At 45.6% G+C, this 19,783-nt stretch overlaps 1 protein-coding gene across 1 annotated transcript in view; it reads right to left on the minus strand.

Moving 5' to 3' along the window:
* Positions 1-19,783, minus strand: part of dcc (DCC netrin 1 receptor) — a 675,496-nt gene that overhangs the window by 34,689 nt on the left and 621,024 nt on the right. The window contains exons 26-27 of the mRNA XM_065007657.1: positions 6,584-6,751; positions 4,378-4,650 (exon numbers count right to left, since the gene is read on the minus strand). Coding sequence (XP_064863729.1) covers positions 4,378-4,650; positions 6,584-6,751 — 441 coding nt within the window. The remainder of the gene's footprint in view (positions 1-4,377; positions 4,651-6,583; positions 6,752-19,783) is intronic.

Below are 19,783 nucleotides of genomic sequence, written 5' to 3' on the forward strand. Positions count from 1 at the left end.
CATTCTTCTGGACATTCAGTAACTGATATTCTTGCTGGGTTGAACTACCTTTAAACTACCTCTTCAGTCTGCCTGGGAGCTGGAGACATTTCCTACAAAAAAATGATATTTATTGATTTCTATGAGCTTGAAGCCATTCAGGTGTGGAAGTAAATAGAGTATAGACCAGCCAGATAAATGCTCTCCAATTTCTGCCTTTTACAGGCAACAATGGCTAAAAGAGCAGAGCTATTTCACTTCTTAGAAATCATCCAGGAGGAGGCTGAGGTTTTAGAAATCATCCAGGAGGAGGCTGAGGTTTTAGAAATCATCCAGGAGGAAGCTGAGGATTTAGAAATCATCCAGGAGGAGGCTGAGGTTTTAGAAATCATCCAGGAGGAAGCTGAGGTTTTTGATATCACCCAGGAGGAAGCTGAGGTTTTAGAAATCATCCAGGAGGAGGCCGAGGTTTTAGAAATCATCCAGGAGGAGGCTGAGGTTTTAGAAATCATCCAGGAGGAAGCTGAGGTTTTAGAAATCATCCAGGAGGAAGCTGAGGTTTTAGAAATCATCCAGGAGGAGGCTGAGGTTTTAGAAATCATCCAGGAGGAAGCTGAGGTTTTAGAAATCATCCAGGAGGAGGCTGAGGATTTAGAAATCATCCAGGAGGAGGCTGAGGTTTTAGAAATCATCCAGGAGGAGGCTGAGGATTTAGAAATCATCCAGGAGGAAGCTGAGGATTTAGAAATCATCCAGGAGGAGGCTGAGGATTTGAAATCATCCAGGAGGAGGCTGAGGATTTGAAATCATCCAGGAGGAAGCGGAGGTTTTAGAAATCATCCAGGAGGAGGCTGAGGTTTTGCCATTGAGTTCTTCACCTTCATTCTGTCATTTAGTTCAGTAGATGCTCTTTTTTCAGAGCGATTTCCAGTCAGGAAGTAGGCATAGTGTTTATTCCAGCTCAGTACTCCTCTACTTAAAAGTCGTTGCCCCTCTGGGCCACACACAACTAACTGAATACAAAAATCCTCTTTTGTCTACAAAAATAAAATGTCACACTTTTAGTCAGGTCAGGACCAATGTTCTGCAAAGTTTCCTGAATCAGTCTAAATTCTAATAACTCTTTGATTAAAAACCCTCTGATCTCTGTTTTTTAGAGAGGTGACGATGCATCTCATTTTAGTTTAATAAGAGCTCAGGTGACCCTTCCATCCAGCATCCTTTATCATCAATACTCATCAGCTCTGCCCAAAGAATCAAAGGGAAAAAGTGTCCCAACACTGCTGGCACAAAGGTTTAAGAAAAAACAACTAAATCATGACTAGTGGTGAAAACACATCTGTCAGAAGAAATGTATATGTATATCGGACACTCCTCCTTCTCCTCTACCTGGAGGAGGTAGAGGAGAAGGAGGAGGAGAGAGAAGAGGAGGAGGTAGAGGAGAAGGAGGAGTAGAGAGAAGAGGAGGAGGTAGAGGAGAGGGAGGAGGAGAGAGAAGAGGAGGAGGTAGAGGAGAGGGAGGAGGAGAGAGAAGAGGAGGAGGTAGAGGAGAGGGAGGAGGAGAGAGAAGAGGAGGAGGTAGAGGAGAGGGAGGAGGAGAGAGAAGAGGAGGAGGTAGAGGAGAGGGAGGAGTAGAGAGAAGAGGAGGAGGTAGAGGAGAGGGAGGAGTAGAGAGAAGAGGAGGAGGTAGAGGAGAGGGAGGAGTAGAGAGAAGAGGAGGAGGTAGAGGAGAGGGAGGAGTAGAGAGAAGAGGAGGAGGTAGAGGAGAAGGAGGAGTAGAGCGAAGAGGGGGAGGTAGAGGAGAAGGAGGAGTAGAGAGAAGAGGAGGAGGTAGAGGAGAGTGAGGAGCAGAGAGATGAGGACGAGGTAAAGGAGAGGAAGGAGTAGAGACAGGAGGAGGAGGTAGAGGAGAGGGTGGAGAAAAGAGAAGAGGAGGAGGTAGAGGAGAGGGAGGAGTAGAGACAGGAGGAGGAGGTAGAGGAGAGGAACGGAGAGGAGAGGCGTAGAGGAGTAGAGACAAGAGGAGGAGGCAGAGGATGAGGAGTAGAGAGAAGAGGAGGAGGAGGAGTAGAGAGAAGAGGAGGAGGTAGAGGAGAAGGAGGAGTAGAGAGAAGAGGAGGAGGTAGAGCAGAGGAAGGAGTAGAGAGAAGAGGAGGAGGTAGAGGAGAGGGAGGAGTAGAGAGAAGAGGACGATGTAGAGGAGAGGGAGGAGTAGAGAGAAGAGGAGGAGGTAGAGGAGAGGGAGGAGTAGAGGACTAGAGAGAAGAGGACGAGGTAGAGGAGAGGGAGGAGTAGAGAGAAGAGGACGAGGTAGAGGAGAGGGAGGAGTAGAGGACTAGAGAGATGAGGACGAGGTAGAGGAGAGGGAGGAGTAGAGAGAAGAGGACGAGGTAGAGGAAGGCGAGAGGAAAGAGGATAGATCCAGAGACAGACTTAGACAGGTACCAGTTGTGAGGAGAGAGAGAGAGAGAGAGGGGGAGGGAGAGAGAGAGAGAGAGAGGGGGGAGGGAGAGAGAGAGAGAGAGAGAGAGAGAGAGAGAGAGAGAGAGGCTATTCCTGCCTCAAAGAGGGAGAGGGGCTGTGCTGCTGGATGTGTGTGAGGGGTGTTGCTCAGCCTGCAGCCTGTAGTGTAAAGGGTTCACAGGATCTGAAAATCAATGGTAATCTCAGCCACCTGAGCATACTGTAAAATAACAGACATACACCAACCTACAACAGATACACACACACACACACACACACACACACACACACACACACACACACACACACACACACACACACACACACACACACACACACACACATACACACACAGTCTTTTTGGTAAGACGGGTGGGAAAGATCATAGATTCAGTTTTCTCACAGGGCTGCAGGATATTAAGGCTGTGATGAGACAGAAGTGTGTGTGTGTGTGTGTGTGTGTGTGTGTGTGTGTGTGTGTGTGTGTGTGTGTGTGTGTGTGTGTGTGTGTGTGTGTGTGTGTGTGTGTGTGTGTGTGTGTGTGTGTGTGTGTGTGTGTGTGTGAGAGAGAGAGAGAGAGAGAGAGAGAAAGAGGTGTACTGAAACAAGATCCGACTGGATGGGTTCTCCGTCCTCAGGCTAATGTACAATATATCCTTACCTTGCAGACTACACAACCAGACAGTACTGAAATCAGCCTTACCTTACAGACTACATGACCAGACAGTACTGAAATCAGCCTTACCTTACAGACTACATAACCAGACAGTACTGAAATCAGCCTTACCTTACAGACTACATGACCAGACAGTACTGAAATCAGCCTTACCTGACAAGACTACATAACCAGACAGTACTGAAATCAGCCTTACCTGACAGACTACATAACCAGACAGTACTGAAATCAGCCTTACCTGACAGACTACATAACCAGACAGTACTGAAATCAGCCTTACCTTACAGACTACATAACCAGACAGTACTGAAATCAGCTTTACCTTACAGACTACATAACCAGACAGTACTGAAATCAGCTTTACCTGACAGACTACATAACCAGACAGTACTGAAATCAGCTTTACCTGACAAGACTAGACTACATAACCAGGCAGTACCGAAATCAGCTTTACCTGACAAGACTAGACTACATAACCAGGCAGTACTGAAATCAGCTTTACCTGACAAGACTAGACTACATAACCAGACAGTACCGAAATCAGCCTTACCTTACAGACTACATAACCAGACAGTACTGAAATCAGCCTTACCTGACAGACTACATAACCAGACAGTACTGAAATCAGCCTTACCTTACAGACTACATAACCAGACAGTACTGAAATCAGCCTTACCTGACAGACTACATAACCAGACAGTACTGAAATCAGCCTTACCTTACAGACTACACAACCAGACAGTACTGAAATCAGCTTTACCTTACAGACTACACAACCAGACAGTACTGAAATCAGCCTTACCTGACAGACTACATAACCAGACAGTACTGAAATCAGCTTTACCTGACAAGACTAGACTACATAACCAGGCAGTACCGGAATCAGCTTTACCTTACAGACTACATAACCAGGAAGTACTGAAATCAGCTTTACCTTACAGACTACATAACCAGGCAGTACTGAAATCAGCTTTACCTTACAGACTACATAACCAGGCAGTACTGAAATCAGCTTTACCTTACAGACTACATAACCAGGCAGTACTGAAATCAGCTTTACCTTACAGACTACATAACCAGACAGTACTGAAATCAGCTTTACCTTACAGACTACATAACCAGACAGTACTGAAATCAGCTTTACCTGACAAGACTAGACTACATAACCAGGCAGTACTGAAATCAGCTTTACCTTACAGACTACATAACCAGACAGTACTGATAGTAGACATCTGTTCCCAAGCCCAGGTTGAACTCACTTGAATGTGGCATCATGGGTGTGTAGACCTTGGGGTCGATGGTCCCCATGGGGGGAGGCAGGAGGGGATTGGCGAAGCTTCGTAGGGGGTGCGTTGGCCTGACACAGGCGGTGGGGATGGTACGGGTAGAGGTGGCCCCTACCTCTTCTGCGCCAGGGAGAGAGAGCTCACCTCCACCGCCTGCTCCTCCTACACCTGGCTGACTACTGCTGCTGGTAATCAGAGTATGCTGCTGCTGCTGCTGAACCCCCAGCGGACCCTCTGTCGACATCGCTGCACACACAGAGATACACAGACATGGGTTGGTTAGTCCCATTTTTAGGGGCGGCAGGTAGCCTACTGGTTAGAGTGTTGGTGCCAGTAAACGAATCCCCAAACTGACAAGGTAAAAACCTGTCGTTCTGCCCTTGAACAAGGCAGTTAACCCACTGTTCCTAGGCCAGTTAACCAACTGTTCCTAGACCAGTTAACCCACTGTTCCTAGGCCAGTTAACCCACTGTTCCTAGGCCGTTACTGAAAATAATAATTTGTTCTTAACTGACTTAAACATTTAAAGAAAGTTAGGAGTGCTGCCCTCTGTAACCTCATCCTGAGAGACCCAGAGTGCCCTACTCCCAGTAACCACATACTGAGAGACCCAGAGTGCCCTACTCCCAGTAACCTCATCCTGAGAGACCCAGAGTGCTCTACTCCCAGTAACCTCATCCTGAGAGACCCAGAGTGCCCTACTCCCAGTAACCACATACTGAGAGACTCAGAGTGCCCTACTCCCAGTAACCTCATCCTGAGAGACCCAGAGTGCTCTACTCCCAGTAACCTCATCCTGAGAGACCCAGAGTGCTCTACTCCCAGTAACCTCATCCTGAGAGACCCAGAGTGCTCTACTCCCAGTAACCTCATCCTGAGAGACCCAGAGTGCTCTACTCCCAGTAACCCCATCCTGAGAGACCCAGAGTGCTCTACTCCCAGTAACCTCATCCTGAGAGACCCAGAGTGCTCTACTCCCAGTAACCTCATCCTGAGAGACCCAGAATGCCCTACTCCCAGTAACCTCATCCTGAGAGACCCAGAATGCCCTACTCCCAGTAACCTCATCCTGAGAGACCCAGAATGCCCTACTCCCTGTAACCTCATCCTGAGAGACCCAGAGTGCCCTACTCCCAGTAACCCCATCCTGAGAGACCCAGAGTGCCCTACTCATAGTAACCTCATCCTGAGAGACCCAGAGTGCTCTACTCCCAGTAACCTCATCCTGAGAGACCCAGAGTGCTCTACTCCCAGTAACCTCATCCTGAGAGACCCAGAGTGCTCTACTCCCAGTAACCTCATATCGAGAGACCCAGAGTCCTCTACACGTTTTTCGGACCGGGGATGGAAAGAGGTGACCTGAGTTATGACTTGTTTCCCCCCTTGATCTGACCATCGTTTACCCACAGTTCAACCCTTCATCTGGGTCTCGACCCTTCATCTGGGTCTCAACCCTTCATCTGGGCCTCAACCTTTCATCTGGGCCTCGACCCTTCATCTGGGTCTCAACCCTTCATCTGGGCCTCAACCTTTCATCTGGGCCTCGACCCTTCATCTGGGTCTCAACCCTTCATCTGGGCCTCAACCTTTCATCTGGGCCTCGACCCTTCATCTGAGCCTCTCCCCTCCCCTCCCCTCCTCTCCTCTCCGACACTGAAACTAACCTAATTCCATTTCTGTCTGGGCTCAAAGATTCCCTCTCCTCTTTATTTACAGATATAGGTCAATGAGGCATTAGCCAATTACTGGGTCCTGAATGGCAACCTATTGTTAATATAGTGCACTACATATGACCAGGATCAATAGCAGAATAGGGTGCCATTTAGGTCCCAGGCCCAGCAATTGGCTAATACATTTTGACCTCACCATGGTTGCTCATAACACAATGAGTGAGTGAGAGAGAGAGAGAGAGAGAGAGAGAGAGAGAGAGAGAGAGAGAGAGAGAGAGACAGAGAGAGGGTCCTTTGAACTGAGACTAGGGGCAAGAAGAGAAAGAAGAGAGTTGGAGGAGGTGCGGCGAGATGGAATGAAAAGGAGGGGAGGAGAGAGGAGGAGGACAAGGAATGACAGGGAGGGACGGAGACAGGAGGAGGAGACGGAAAGACCGGGAGGAACCCAAGAAACATGGAGATAGAGAGAAACGGAATGACAGGGAGGGTATAATGGACTGACTTCTACCTGCTGCGTAGCATCGGTCCACGGTGAGGCTGGGGAAGGGCATGGGTCTCAGGGTGAACTTGGGGTGGGTGGTCAGAGAACCATGGTTGTACCCGCAGGTGGGCGAGGGCAGGATGCCAGGGTACTGACTGCTCTCCAGAATTGGCACTGGGATGGCACTGACAACAGCTAGAAGAGAGAGGCGAGGAGAGAGGGGAGGAGAGACGGGATGGGAGGAGAGAGGGGAGGAGAGACGGATGGGAGGAGAGACAGGTGGAGAGACGGATGGGAGGAGAGACAGGAGGAGAGACAGGAGGAGAGACAGGAGGAGAGACAAGAGGAGAGACAGGAGGAGAGACAGGAGGAGAGACAGGAGGAGAGACAGGTGGAGAGACAGGTGGAGAGACAGGAGGAGAGACAGGAGGAGAGACAGGAGGAGAGACAGGTGGAGAGAGAGAGACAGGAGGAGAGACAGGAGGAGAGACAGGTGGAGAGAGAGAGACAGGAGGAGAGACAGGTGGAGAGACAGGAGGTGAGACAGGAGGTGAGACAGGTGAAGAGACAGGAGGAGAGACAGGTGGAGAGAGAGAGACAGGAGGAGAGACAGGAGGAGAGACAGGTGGAGAGAGAGAGACAGGAGGAGAGACAGGAGGTGAGACAGGTGAAGAGACAGGAGGAGAGACAGGAGGTGAGACAGGTGAAGAGACAGGAGGAGAGACAGGTGGAGAGAGAGAGACAGGAGGAGAGACAGGAGGAGAGACAGGTGGAGAGAGAGAGACAGGAGGAGAGACAGGTGGAGAGACAGGTGGAGAGACAGGAGGAGAGACAGGAGGAGAGACAGGAGGAGAGACAGGAGGAGAGACAGGTGGAGAGACAGGAGGAGAGACAGGAGGAGAGACAGGTGGAGAGACAGGTGGAGAGACAGGAGGAGAGACAAGAGGAGAGACAGGAGGTGAGACAGGTGAAGAGAGAGAGACAGGAGGAGAGACAGGTGGAGAGACAGGTGGAGAGAGAGAGACAGGAGGAGAGACAGGTGGAGAGACAGGTGGAGAGACAGGTGGTGAAATTAAACGGCAGGCATTGCTATGACTACGCTAAACATAAACAACAAATACCACCCTTTAGCCGTTTAGAGGCCAGGGAAACAAAGTGTGTTTTTATTATCTAACCCCTAGTAAAACTGTTTCTAAAATGATCTAGTATCATGTATTAGTGACAGTGACAGTTTATATGATCACTTAGCGACACAGTGGTGCTGATTGCTCAGCATGGCTAATTGACTGTCTTTCTATAAACACCAATCAAAGAGTTTCTTACTGAAGAGACTAAACGGAACCCCATGAAACATCTCAAGCGGTAGCACCTCATGTCCAGTAAGATGGCACCCTATTCCCTACAGTGAACTACATTTGACAAGGCCTCTGTTGAAAAGTAGTGCACCATATAGGGAACAGCGTGTCATATATTTTAACCAAATCTTTTTCAACATGGAGCTAGACAGACAGACAGACAGACAGACAGACAGACAGACAGACAGACAGACAGACAGACAGACAGACAAGACTGGAGTCTGCAGAACTAGCGACTGACTTAGCCTTGACCTTGAGAAGTGTCCTGAGGGCTCAGAGAAGGGAGTGAAAGAGGATGTAGGAAGGGAGGGAGAGAGGAGGGTGATGGGCTGTTAAAATGCCTGGGGTACTCCGCACACACAGAGAGATCCCTATCTCCTAAACTGCCTACGACCTGGAGGGGAGAATTGCAGAGAGAAAGAAAGAGAGAGAGAGAGAGCGAGCGAGAGCGATAGAGAGAGAGATAGCGAGTGAGCGAGCGAGAGAGAGCGAGAGAGAGAGAGAGAGAGAGGAGCGAGAGAGAGAGAGAGAGAGAGAGAGAGAGAGAGGGAGCGAGAGAGCGAGCGAGAGAGAGAGAGAGAGAGAGAGAGAGAGAGAGAGAGAGAGAGAGAGAGAGAGAGAGAGAGAGAGAGAGAGAGAGAGAGACAGAGAGACAGAGAGAGAGAGAGAGAGAGAGAGAGACAGAGAGAGAGAGAGACAGAGTAGAGAGAGAGAGAGAGAGAGAGAGAGAGACAGAGAGAGAGACAGAGAGAGAGACAGAGAGAGAGAGACAGAGTAGAGAGAGAGACAGAGAGAGAGAGAGAGACAGAGAGAGAGAGACAGAGAGAGAGAGACAGAGAGAGAGATAGAGAGAGAGAGAGAGACAGAGAGACAGAGAGAGAGACAGAGAGAGAGAGAGAGAGAGAGAGAGAGAGAGACAGAGAGAGAGAGAGAGAGAGAGAGAGACAGAGAGAGAGAGAGAGAGAGAGAGAGAGAGAGAGACAGAGAGAGAGACAGAGAGAGAGAGAGAGACAGAGAGAGAGAGAGACAGAGAGAGAGAGACAGGGAGACAGAGAGAGAGAGAGAGAGAGAGAGAGAGAGAGAGAGAGACAGAGAGAGAGAGACAGAGAGAGAGAGAGACAGAGAGAGAGAGAGACAGAGAGAGAGAGAGAGAGAGAGACAGAGAGAGAGAGACAGAGAGAGAGAGAGACAGAGAGAGAGAGAGAGACAGAGAGAGAGAGAGAGAGAGAGAGACAGAGAGAGAGACAGAGAGAGAGACAGAGAGAGAGAGACAGAGAGAGAGAGACAGAGAGAGAGAGAGAGAGAGAGAGAGACAGAGAGAGAGAGAGAGACAGAGAGAGACAGAGAGAGAGAGACAGAGAGAGAGAGACAGAGAGAGAGAGACAGAGAGAGAGAGACAGAGAGAGAGACAGAGAGAGAGAGACAGAGAGAGAGAGAGAGACAGAGAGAGAGAGACAGAGAGAGAGAGACAGAGAGAGAGAGACAGAGAGAGAGAGAGAGAGAGAGAGAGAGAGAGACAGAGAGACAGAGAGACAGAGAGAGAGACAGAGAGAGACAGAGACAGAGAGAGAGACAGAGAGAGAGAGAGACAGAGAGAGACAGAGAGAGAGACAGAGAGAGACAGAGAGAGACAGAGAGAGAGACAGAGAGAGAGAGAGACAGAGAGAGAGAGAGACAGAGAGAGAGACAGAGACAGAGAGAGAGAGAGAGAGAGACAGAGAGAGAGAGAGAGAGAGAGAGAGAGACAGAGAGAGAGAGAGAGACAGAGAGAGAGACAGAGAGAGACAGAGACAGAGAGAGAGACAGAGAGAGAGAGACAGAGACAGAGAGAGAGAGACAGAGAGAGACAGAGAGAGAGAGAGAGACAGACAGAGAGAGAGACAGAGACAGAGAGAGAGAGACAGAGAGAGAGACAGAGAGAGACAGAGACAGAGAGAGAGAGAGAGAGACAGAGAGAGAGACAGAGAGAGAGACAGAGAGAGACAGAGAGAGAGAGACAGAGACAGAGAGAGACAGAGAGAGACAGAGAGAGAGACAGAGAGAGACAGAGAGAGACAGAGAGAGAGAGACAGAGAGAGAGAGACAGAGAGAGAGAGAGAGACAGAGAGAGAGACAGAGAGAGAGAGAGACAGAGAGAGAGAGACAGAGAGAGAGAGAGACAGAGAGAGAGACAGAGAGAGAGAGAGACAGAGAGAGAGAGACAGAGAGAGAGAGAGAGAGAGAGACAGAGAGAGAGAGAGACAGAGAGAGAGGGTCCTTTGAACCGCTGATGTAGAAAAAGGATGTATGTGTATATATATTTATGTATAAATCTGACTGATTGGCAGATCATTGCACATATTGATCCTCTGTCCCATGGAAGGTAATGAACTCTTGACATCTATGTGTATGCAAACATGTCAATTCATGTGTCTATTCTCGGCTAGCCGGGCCTGGTATCTAATCAGGCAGTTGATTGGTTCTGTCTGTCCTGGACCTGAGATGATGTGCTATGTATAGTAAAATTACTAGGTCAACAATGTTGATTTTGTCACAGCACTGTTGCTGGGTAAACATTTGGTTTGTATGAATAGATGGGGTCTTACTAGCAGCCTCAGTCCAACAGAATTAAATGGAAACATTACTATTATGTATTTCTATGTTCAGTCCATTATGAAGAGATTTTACTATTTCTAAAGAGGTTATAACTCGGGTAACTTTCCCCCAATTCCCTGGTTTTCCAGAAATACCGATTTAACCTCTTCCCTCTACTCGGGACGCTTGCGTCCCAACTAGAGCTCTGGAAATGCAAATGCGCTACGCTAAATGCTAATAGTATTAGTTCAAACTCAAACGTTCATTAAAATACACATGCAGGGTATCGAATTAAAGCTACACTCGTTGTGAATCCAGGCAACAAGTCAGATTTTTAAAATTGCTTTCGGCGAAAGCATGAGAAGCTATTATCTGATAGCATGAAACAATACACTACAACACAAAAGACCCGCAGGGGACGTAAACAAAATAATTAGCATTTCGGCGTTACACAAACCGCACAATAAAATAGAAAACATTCATTACCTTTCACCATCTTCTTTGTTGGCACTCCTAGATGTCCCATAAACACTATTGGGTCTTTATTTCGATTAAATCGGTCCATATAAAGCCTAGATATCGTTATATGTAGACTGTGTGATAAACGAAAAAAACATCGTTTCAAAACGTAACGTCATTTTTTAAAATTCAAAAAGTCGACGATAAACTTTCACAAAACACTTCGAAATACTTTTGTAATGCAACTTTAGGTATTAGTAAACGTTAATAAGCGATAAAATTCATCAGGAGGCGATGTAAAAATCATTAGCTGTTCGTCTGGAAAAATGTCTGGCTAGAAACTCAACCAAAATATCCGGTCCTAGACCTGAAGAAATACGGTGCCTTGCATGTGTTTGACCAAGAAAAAACTCGAAGGCAAATGACAAGACTCTAGACACCGTGTGGAAGCTGTAGGTACTGCAACCTCAGTCAATTAATTGTGGTTCACCTTTATCAATGGGTTCAAGTAGCGCATGGATATATTTTTCCATTTTCAGTGATCAGTTTTTCCTGTGCTTTTCGATGTAAATGCCGTTCTGGTAAAGCCACAGCAGTGATTTAACCAGTTTTATAAACGTCTGAGTGTTTTCTATCCACACAGACTAAGCAAATGCATATACTATATTCCTGGCATGAGTAGCAGGGCGCTGAAATGTTGCGCGATTTTTAACAGAATGTTCAAAAAAGTAGAGGGTAGAGGGAAGAGGTTTTAAGGTTAACCAGATTTCCTGCATATTCCCACCCGAAAAATTCCATCAATCCTAAACTCTGTTTGAATATTCATATTAACTGAAACTAACCATACTATTTGTGATATGAATCGAGTGTATAGTATGCTTGTTGGTCATAGTATGGATAAGGTTCCCGGATGTCGTACTACATTCGCCAAAATACGAAGTATACAAGCAGTGGATACTATTTTTTGTTTTTTAGGGCCCATAATGCAATTCTTCCGAAATGTCTGAAAATATGCAGCTGAAGTCCGACCAGAGAGGACACAGATTCATTGCTTTAACTAATTATGACAAAATGTGAAGAAAATGTTGAGCAATGTGATAAAATAAAGACTTTTCAAATAAGTATTTATTTTTAAATAACATTACGCTGCACGTTATGTTGGCTGACAATATGTTGTAGATATATATAGTATAGAGTATGTATATAGTATATAGTATGTAGTACATACTCATACCGTATGTTAGTACGGGAATTTATTAAGTATGTAGGATACAGTATGTTAGTATGGGTAATCATTAAGTATGTAGGATACAGTATGCTAGTATGAGTATGTAGGATACAGTATGTTAGAATGGGTAATCAATAAGTATGTAGGATACAGTATGTTACAGTATGGGTATTCATTAAGTATGTAGGATACAGTATGCTAGAATGGGTATTCATTAAGTATGTAGGATACAGTATGTTAGTATGGGTAATCATTAAGTATGCAGGATACAGTATGTTAGTATGGGTATTCATTAAGTATGTAGGATACAGTATGTTACAGTATGGGTATTCATTAAGTATGTAGGATACAGTATGTTAGTATGGGTATTCATTAAGTATGTAGGATACAGTATGTTACAGTATGTTAGTATAGGTATTCATTAAATATGTAGGATACAGTATGTTAGAATGGGTATTCATAAAGTATGTAGAATGCAGTATGTTAAAGTATGTTAGAATGGGTATTAATTAAGTATGTAGGATACAGTAGGTTACAATGGGTATTCATTAAGTATGTAGGATACAGTATGTTAGTATGGGTATTCATTAAGTATGTAGGATACAGTATGTTAGTATGGGTATTCATTAAGTATGTAGGATACAGTATGTTAGTATGGGTATTCATTAAGTATGTAGGATACAGTATGTTACAGTATGTTAGTATGAGTATGTAGGATACAGTATGTTAGTATAGGTATTCATTAAGTATGTAGAATACAGTATGTTAGTATGGGTATTCATTAAGTATGTATGATACAGTATCTTGCAGTATGTTAGTATAGGTATTCATTAAGTATGTAGAATACAGCATGTTAGTATGGGTATTCATTAAGTATGTAGGATACAGTATGTTAGTATGGGTATTCATTAAGTATGTAGGATACAGTATGTTAGTATGGGTAATCATTAAGTATGTAGGATACAGTATGCTAGTATGAGAATGTAGGATACAGTATGTTAGAATGGGTAATCATTAAGTATGTAGGATACAGTATGTTACAGTATGGGTATTCATTAAGTATGTAGGATACAGTATGCTAGAATGGGTATTCATTAAGTATGTAGGATACAGTATGTTAGTATGGGTAATCATTAAGTATGCAGGATACAGTATGTTAGTATGGGTATTCATTAAGTATGTAGGATACAGTATGGGTATTCATTGAGTATGTAGGATACAGTATGTTAGTATGGGTATTCATTAAGTATGTAGGATACAGTATGTTACAGTATGTTAGTATAGGTATTCATTAAGTATGTAGAATACAGTATGTTAGTATGGGTATTCATAAAGTATGTAGAATGCAGTATGTTACAGTATGTTAGAATGGGTATTTATTAAGTATGTAGGATACAGTAGGTTAGAATGGGTATTCATTAAGTATGTAGGATACAGTATGTTAGTATGGGTATTCATTAAGTATGTAGGATACAGTATGTTAGTATGGGTATTCATTAAGTATGTAGGATACAGTATGTTAGTATGGGTAATCATTAAGTATGTAGGATACAGTATGTTACAGTATGTTAGTATAGGTATTCATTAAATATGTAGGATACAGTATGTTAGAATGGGTATTCATAAAGTATGTAGAATGCAGTATGTTAAAGTATGTTAGAATGGGTATTTATTAAGTATGTAGGATACAGTAGGTTAGAATGGGTATTCATTAAGTATGTAGGATACAGTATGTTAGTATGGGTATTCATTAAGTATGTAGGATACAGTATGTTAGTATAGGTATTCATTAAGTATGTAGAATACAGCATGTTAGTATGGGTATTCATTAAGTATGTACATTTACATTTAAGTCATTTAGCAGACGCTCTTATCCAGAGCGACTTACAAATTGGTGCATTCACCTTATGACATCCAGTGGAACAGCCACTTTACAATAGTGCATCTAAATATTTTAAGGGGGGTGAGAAGGATTACTTTATCCTATCCTAGGTATTCCTTAAAGAGGTGGGGTTTCAGGTGTCTCCGGAAGGTGGTGATTGACTCCGCTGTCCTGGCGTCGTGAGGGAGTTTGTTCCACCATTGGGGGGCCAGAGCAGCGAACAGTTTTGACTGGGCTGAGCGGGAACTGTACTTCCTCAGTGGATGAACGCAGTGCCCTTGTTTGGGTGTAGGGCCTGATCAGAGCCTGGAGGTACTGAGGTGCCGTTCCCCTCACAGCTCCGTAGGCAAGCACCATGGTCTTGTAGCGGATGCGAGCTTCAACTGGAAGCCAGTGGAGAGAGCGGAGGAGCGGGGTGACGTGAGAGAACTTGGGAAGGTTGAACACCAGACGGGCTGCGGCGTTCTGGATGAGTTGTAGGGGTTTAATGGCACAGGCAGGGAGCCCAGCCAACAGCGAGTTGCAGTAATCCAGACGGGAGATGACAAGTGCCTGGATTACGACCTGCGCCGCTTCCTGTGTGAGGCAGGGTCGTACTCTGCGGATGTTGTAGAGCATGAACCTACAGGAACGGACCACCGCCTTGATGTTAGTTGAGAACGACAGGGTGTTGTCCAGGATCACGCCAAGGTTCTTAGCGCTCTGGGAGGAGGACACAATGGAGTTGTCAACCGTGATGGCGAGATCATGGAACGGGCAGTCCTTCCCCGGGAGGAAGAGCAGCTCCGTCTTGCCGAGGTTCAGCTTGAGGTGGTGATCCGTCATCTACACTGATATGTCTGCCAGACATGCAGAGATGCGATTCGCCACCTGGTCATCAGAAGGGGGAAAGGAGAAGATTAATTGTGTGTCATCTGCATAGCAATGATAGGAGAGACCATGTGAGGTTATGACAGAGCCAAGTGACTTGGTGTATAGCGAGAATAGGAGAGGGCCTAGAACAGAGCCCTGGGGGACACCAGTGGTGAGAGCACGTGGTGAGGAGACAGATTCTCGCCACGCCACCTGGTAGGAGCGACCTGTCAGGTAGGACGCAATCCAAGCGTGGGCCGCGCCGGAGATGCCCAACTCGGAGAGGGTGGAGAGGAGGATCTGATGGTTCACAGTATCGAAGGCAGCCGATAGGTCTAGAAGGATGAGAGCAGAGGCGAGAGAGATAGCATTAGCATTGCGGAGCGCCTCCGTGATACAGAGAAGAGCAGTCTCAGTTGAATGACTAGTCTTGAAACCTGACTGATTTGGATCAAGAAAGTCATTCTGAGAGAGATAGCGGGAGAGCTGGCCAAGGACGGCACGTTCAAGAGTTTTGGAGAGAAAAGAAAGAAGGGATACTGGTCTGTAGTTTTTCAGAAGGGGTGCAACTCTCGCTCTCTTGAAGACGGAAGGGACGTAGCCAGCGGTCAGGGATGAGTTGATGAGCGAGGTGAGGTAAGGGAGAAGGTCTCCGGAAATGGTCTGGAGAAGAGAGGAGGGGATAGGGTCAAGCGGGCAGGTTGTTGGGCGGCTGGCCGTCACAAGACGCGAGATTTCATCTGGAGAGAGAGGGGAGAGAGAGGTCAGAGCACAGGGTAGGGCAGTGTGAGCAGAACCAGCGGTGTCGTTTGACTTAGCAAACGAGGATCGGATGTCGTCGACCTTCTTTTCAAAATGGTTGACGAAGTCATCTGCAGAGAGGGAGGAGGGGGGAGGGGGGGAGGAGGATTCAGGAGGGAGGAGAAGGTGGCAAAGAGCTTCCTAGGGTTAGAGGCAGATGCTTGGAATTTAGAGTGGTAGAAAGTGGCTTTAGCAGCAGAGACAGAGGAGGAAAATGTAGAGAGGAGGGAGTGAAAGGATGCCAGGTCCGCAGGGAGGCGAGTTTTCCTCCATTTCCGCTCGGCTGCCCGGAGCCCTGTTCTGTGAGCTCGCAATGAGTCGTCGAGCCACGGAGCGGGAGGGGAGGACCGAGCCGGCCTGGAGGATAGGGGACATAGAGAGTCAAAGGATGCAGAAAGGGAGGAGAGGAGGGTTGAGGAGGCAGAATCAGGAGATAGGTTGGAGAAGGTTTGAGCAGAGGGAAGAGATGATAGGATGGAAGAGGAGAGAGTAGCGGGGGAGAGAGAGCGAAGGTTGGGACGGCGCGATACCATCCGAGTAGGGGCAGTGTGGGAAGTGTTGGATGAGAGCGAGAGGGAAAAGGATGCAAGGTAGTGGTCGGAGACTTGGAGGGAGTTGCAATGAGGTTAGTGGAAGAACAGCATCTAGTAAAGATGAGGTCGAGCGTATTGCCTGCCTTGTGAGTAGGGGGAAGGTGAGAGGGTGAGGTCAAAAGAGGAGAGGAGTGGAAAGAAGGAGGCAGAGAGGAATGAGTCAAAGGTAGACGTGGGGAGGTTAAAGTCGCCCAGAACTGTGAGAGGTGAGCCGTCCTCAGGAAAGGAGCTTATCAAGGCATCAAGCTCATTGATGAACTCTCCGAGGAACCTGGAGGGCGATAAATGATAAGGATGTTAAGCTTGAAAGGGCTGGTAACTGTGACAGCATGGAATTCAAAGGAGGCGATAGACAGATGGGTAAGGGGAGAAAGAGAGAATGACCACTTGGGAGAGATGAGGATCCCGGTGCCACCACCCCGCTGACCAGAAGCTCTCGGGGTGTGCAAGAACACGTGGGCGGACGAAGAGAGAGCAGTAGGAGTAGCGGTGTTGTCTGTGGTGATCCATGTTTCCGTCAGTGCCAAGAAGTCGAGGGACTGGAGGGAGACATAGGCTGAGATGAACTCTGCCTTGTTGGCCGCAGATCGGCAGTTCCAGAGGCTACCGGAGACCTGGAACTCCACGTGGGTCGTGCGCGCTGGGACCACCAGATTAGGGTGGCCGCGGCCACGCGGTGTGGAGCGTTTGTATGGTCTGTGCAGAGAGGAGAGAACAGGGATAGACAGACACATAGTTGACAGGCTACAGAAGAGGCTACGCTAATGCAAAGGAGATTGGAATGACAAGTGGACTACACGTCTCGAATGTTCAGAAAGTTAAGCTTACGTAGCAAGAATCTTATTGACTAAAATGATACAGTACTGCTGAAGTAGGCTAGCTGGCAGTGGCTGCGTTGTTGACTTTGTAGGCTAGCTGGCAGTGGCTGCGTTGTTGACACTACACTAATCAAGTCGTTCCGTTGAGTGTAATAGTTTTTACAGTGCTGCTATTCGGGGCTAGCTGGCTAGCTAGCAGTGTTGATTACGTTACGTTGCGTTAAAAGAACGACAATAGCTGGCTAGCTAACCTAGAAAATCGCTCTAGACTACACAATTATCTTTGATACAAAGACGGCTATGTAGCTAGCTATGTAGCTAGCTACGATCAAACAAATCAAACCGTTGTACTGTAATGAAATTAAATGAAAATGTGATACTACCTGTGGAGCGAAGCGGACCGGGTTGTTGAGTGCGGAAGTTCTATTCGGTAGACGTTGGCTAGCTGTTGGCTAGCTAGCAGTGTCTCCTACGTTAAGGACGACAAATAGCTGGCTAGCTAACCTCGGTAAATTAAGATAATCACTCTAAAACTGCACACTCTAAACTACACAATTATCTTGGATACGAAGACAGCAAAGACAACTATGTAGCTAGCTAACACTACACTAATCAAGTCGTTCAGTTGAGTGTAAAAGTTTCTACAGTGCTGCTATTCGGTAAACGGTGGACGTTTGCTAGCTGGCTAGCTGCTGGGCAGATAGCAGTGTAGACTAGGTTAGGACGACGAAATACGATAATTACGCAATTATCTTTGATACAATGACGGCTATGTAGCTAGCTAAGAAGAAATTGCTAAGATTAGACAAATCAAACCGTTGTACTATAATGAAATGTAATGAAATGTAATGAAAAGTTATACTAGCCTGCGGACCGAAGTGCGGATGCGACCACTCGCATGTAGGATACAGTATGTTAGTATGGGTATTCATTAAGTATGTAGGATACAGTATGTTAGAATGGGTATTCATTAAGTATGTAGGATACAGTATGTTAGTATAGGTATTCATTAAGTATGTAGGATACAGTATGTTAGTATGGGTATTCATTAAGTATGTAGGATACAGTATGTTAGTATGGGTAATCATTAAGTATGTAGGATACAGTATGTTAGTATGGGTATTCATTAAGTATGTAGGATACAGTATGTTAGTATGGGTAATCATTAAGTATGTAGGATACAGTATGTTGGTATGGGTATTCATTAAGTATGTAGGATACAGTATGTTAGTATGGGTAATCATTAAGTACTGTATGTAGGATACAGTATGTTGGTATTGGTATTCATCAAGTATGTAGGATACAGTATGTTAGTATGGGTATTCATTAAGTATGTAGGATACAGTATGTTAGTATGGGTAATCATTAAGTATGTAGGATACAGTATGTTAGTATGGGTATTCATTAAGTATGTAGGATACAATATGTTAGTATGGGTATTCATTAAGTACTGTATGTAGGATACAGTATGTTAGTATGGGTATTCATTAAGTATGTAGGATACAGTATGTTGGTATGGGTAATCATTAAGTATGTAGGATACAGTATGTTAGTAGGGGTATTCATTAAGTATGTAGGATACAGTATGTTGGTATGGGTAATCATTAAGTATGTAGGATACAGTATGTTAGTATGGGTATTCATTAAGTATGTAGGATACAGTATGTTAGTATAGGTAATCATTAAGTATGTAGGATACAGTATGTTGGTATGGGTATTCATTAAGTATGTAGGATACAGTATGTTAGTATGGGTTTTCATTAAGTATGTAGAATACAGTATGTTGGTATGGGTATTCATTAAGTATGTAGGATACAGTATGTTAGTATGGGTAATCATTAAGTATGTAGGATAGAGTATGTTAGTATGGGTATTCATTAAGTATGTAGGATACAGTATGTTAGTATGGGTAATCATTAAGTATGTAGGATACAGTATGTTGGTATGGGTAATCATTAAGTATGTAGGATAGAGTATGTTAGTATGGGTATTCATTAAGTATGTAGGATACAGTATGTTAGTAGGGGTATTCATTAAGTATGTAGGATACAGTATGTTAGTATGGGTAATCATTAAGTATGTAGGATACAGTATGTTACAGTATGTTAGAATGGGTATTCATTAAGTATGTAGTATACAGTATGTTAGTAGGGGTATTCATTAAGTATGTAGGATACAGTATGTTAGTATGGGTAATCATTAAGTATGTAGGATACAGTATGCGGGTATTCGAACACAGCTGTAGACATGATAAAGTCTCTAGTCACCTCCTTTAATGCCCCCTGCTTTACCGCTGCTACCTCAGCTATCCAGGGCAGAAGTCATAATCTATCTGGATTATCAGATTAGTATCAGATTCAACAGCTCAGTCACAGACAATCACAGATTACCAAGGGAAAACCAGCCATGTCGCGGACACGACGTCTTTCCCTCAGACAAGCTAAACATTTTCTTCGCCTGTTTGGAGGATAACATACCAGCTACCGACGCGGCCCGCTACCAAGCACAGTGGGTTCTCGTTCTCCGTGGTCGACGTGAGTAAGACATTTAAACGTGTTAACACTCGCAAGGCTCTCGTCCCAGACAGCCTCCCAAGCCATGTCCTCAGAGCATGCGCAGACCAGCTGGCTGGAGTGTTTAGGGACATATTCAATCTCTCCCTGTC

Source organism: Oncorhynchus nerka, linkage group LG22, assembly GCF_034236695.1.
Source record: "Oncorhynchus nerka isolate Pitt River linkage group LG22, Oner_Uvic_2.0, whole genome shotgun sequence".
In the NCBI taxonomy this organism is placed as follows: domain Eukaryota; kingdom Metazoa; phylum Chordata; class Actinopteri; order Salmoniformes; family Salmonidae; genus Oncorhynchus; species Oncorhynchus nerka.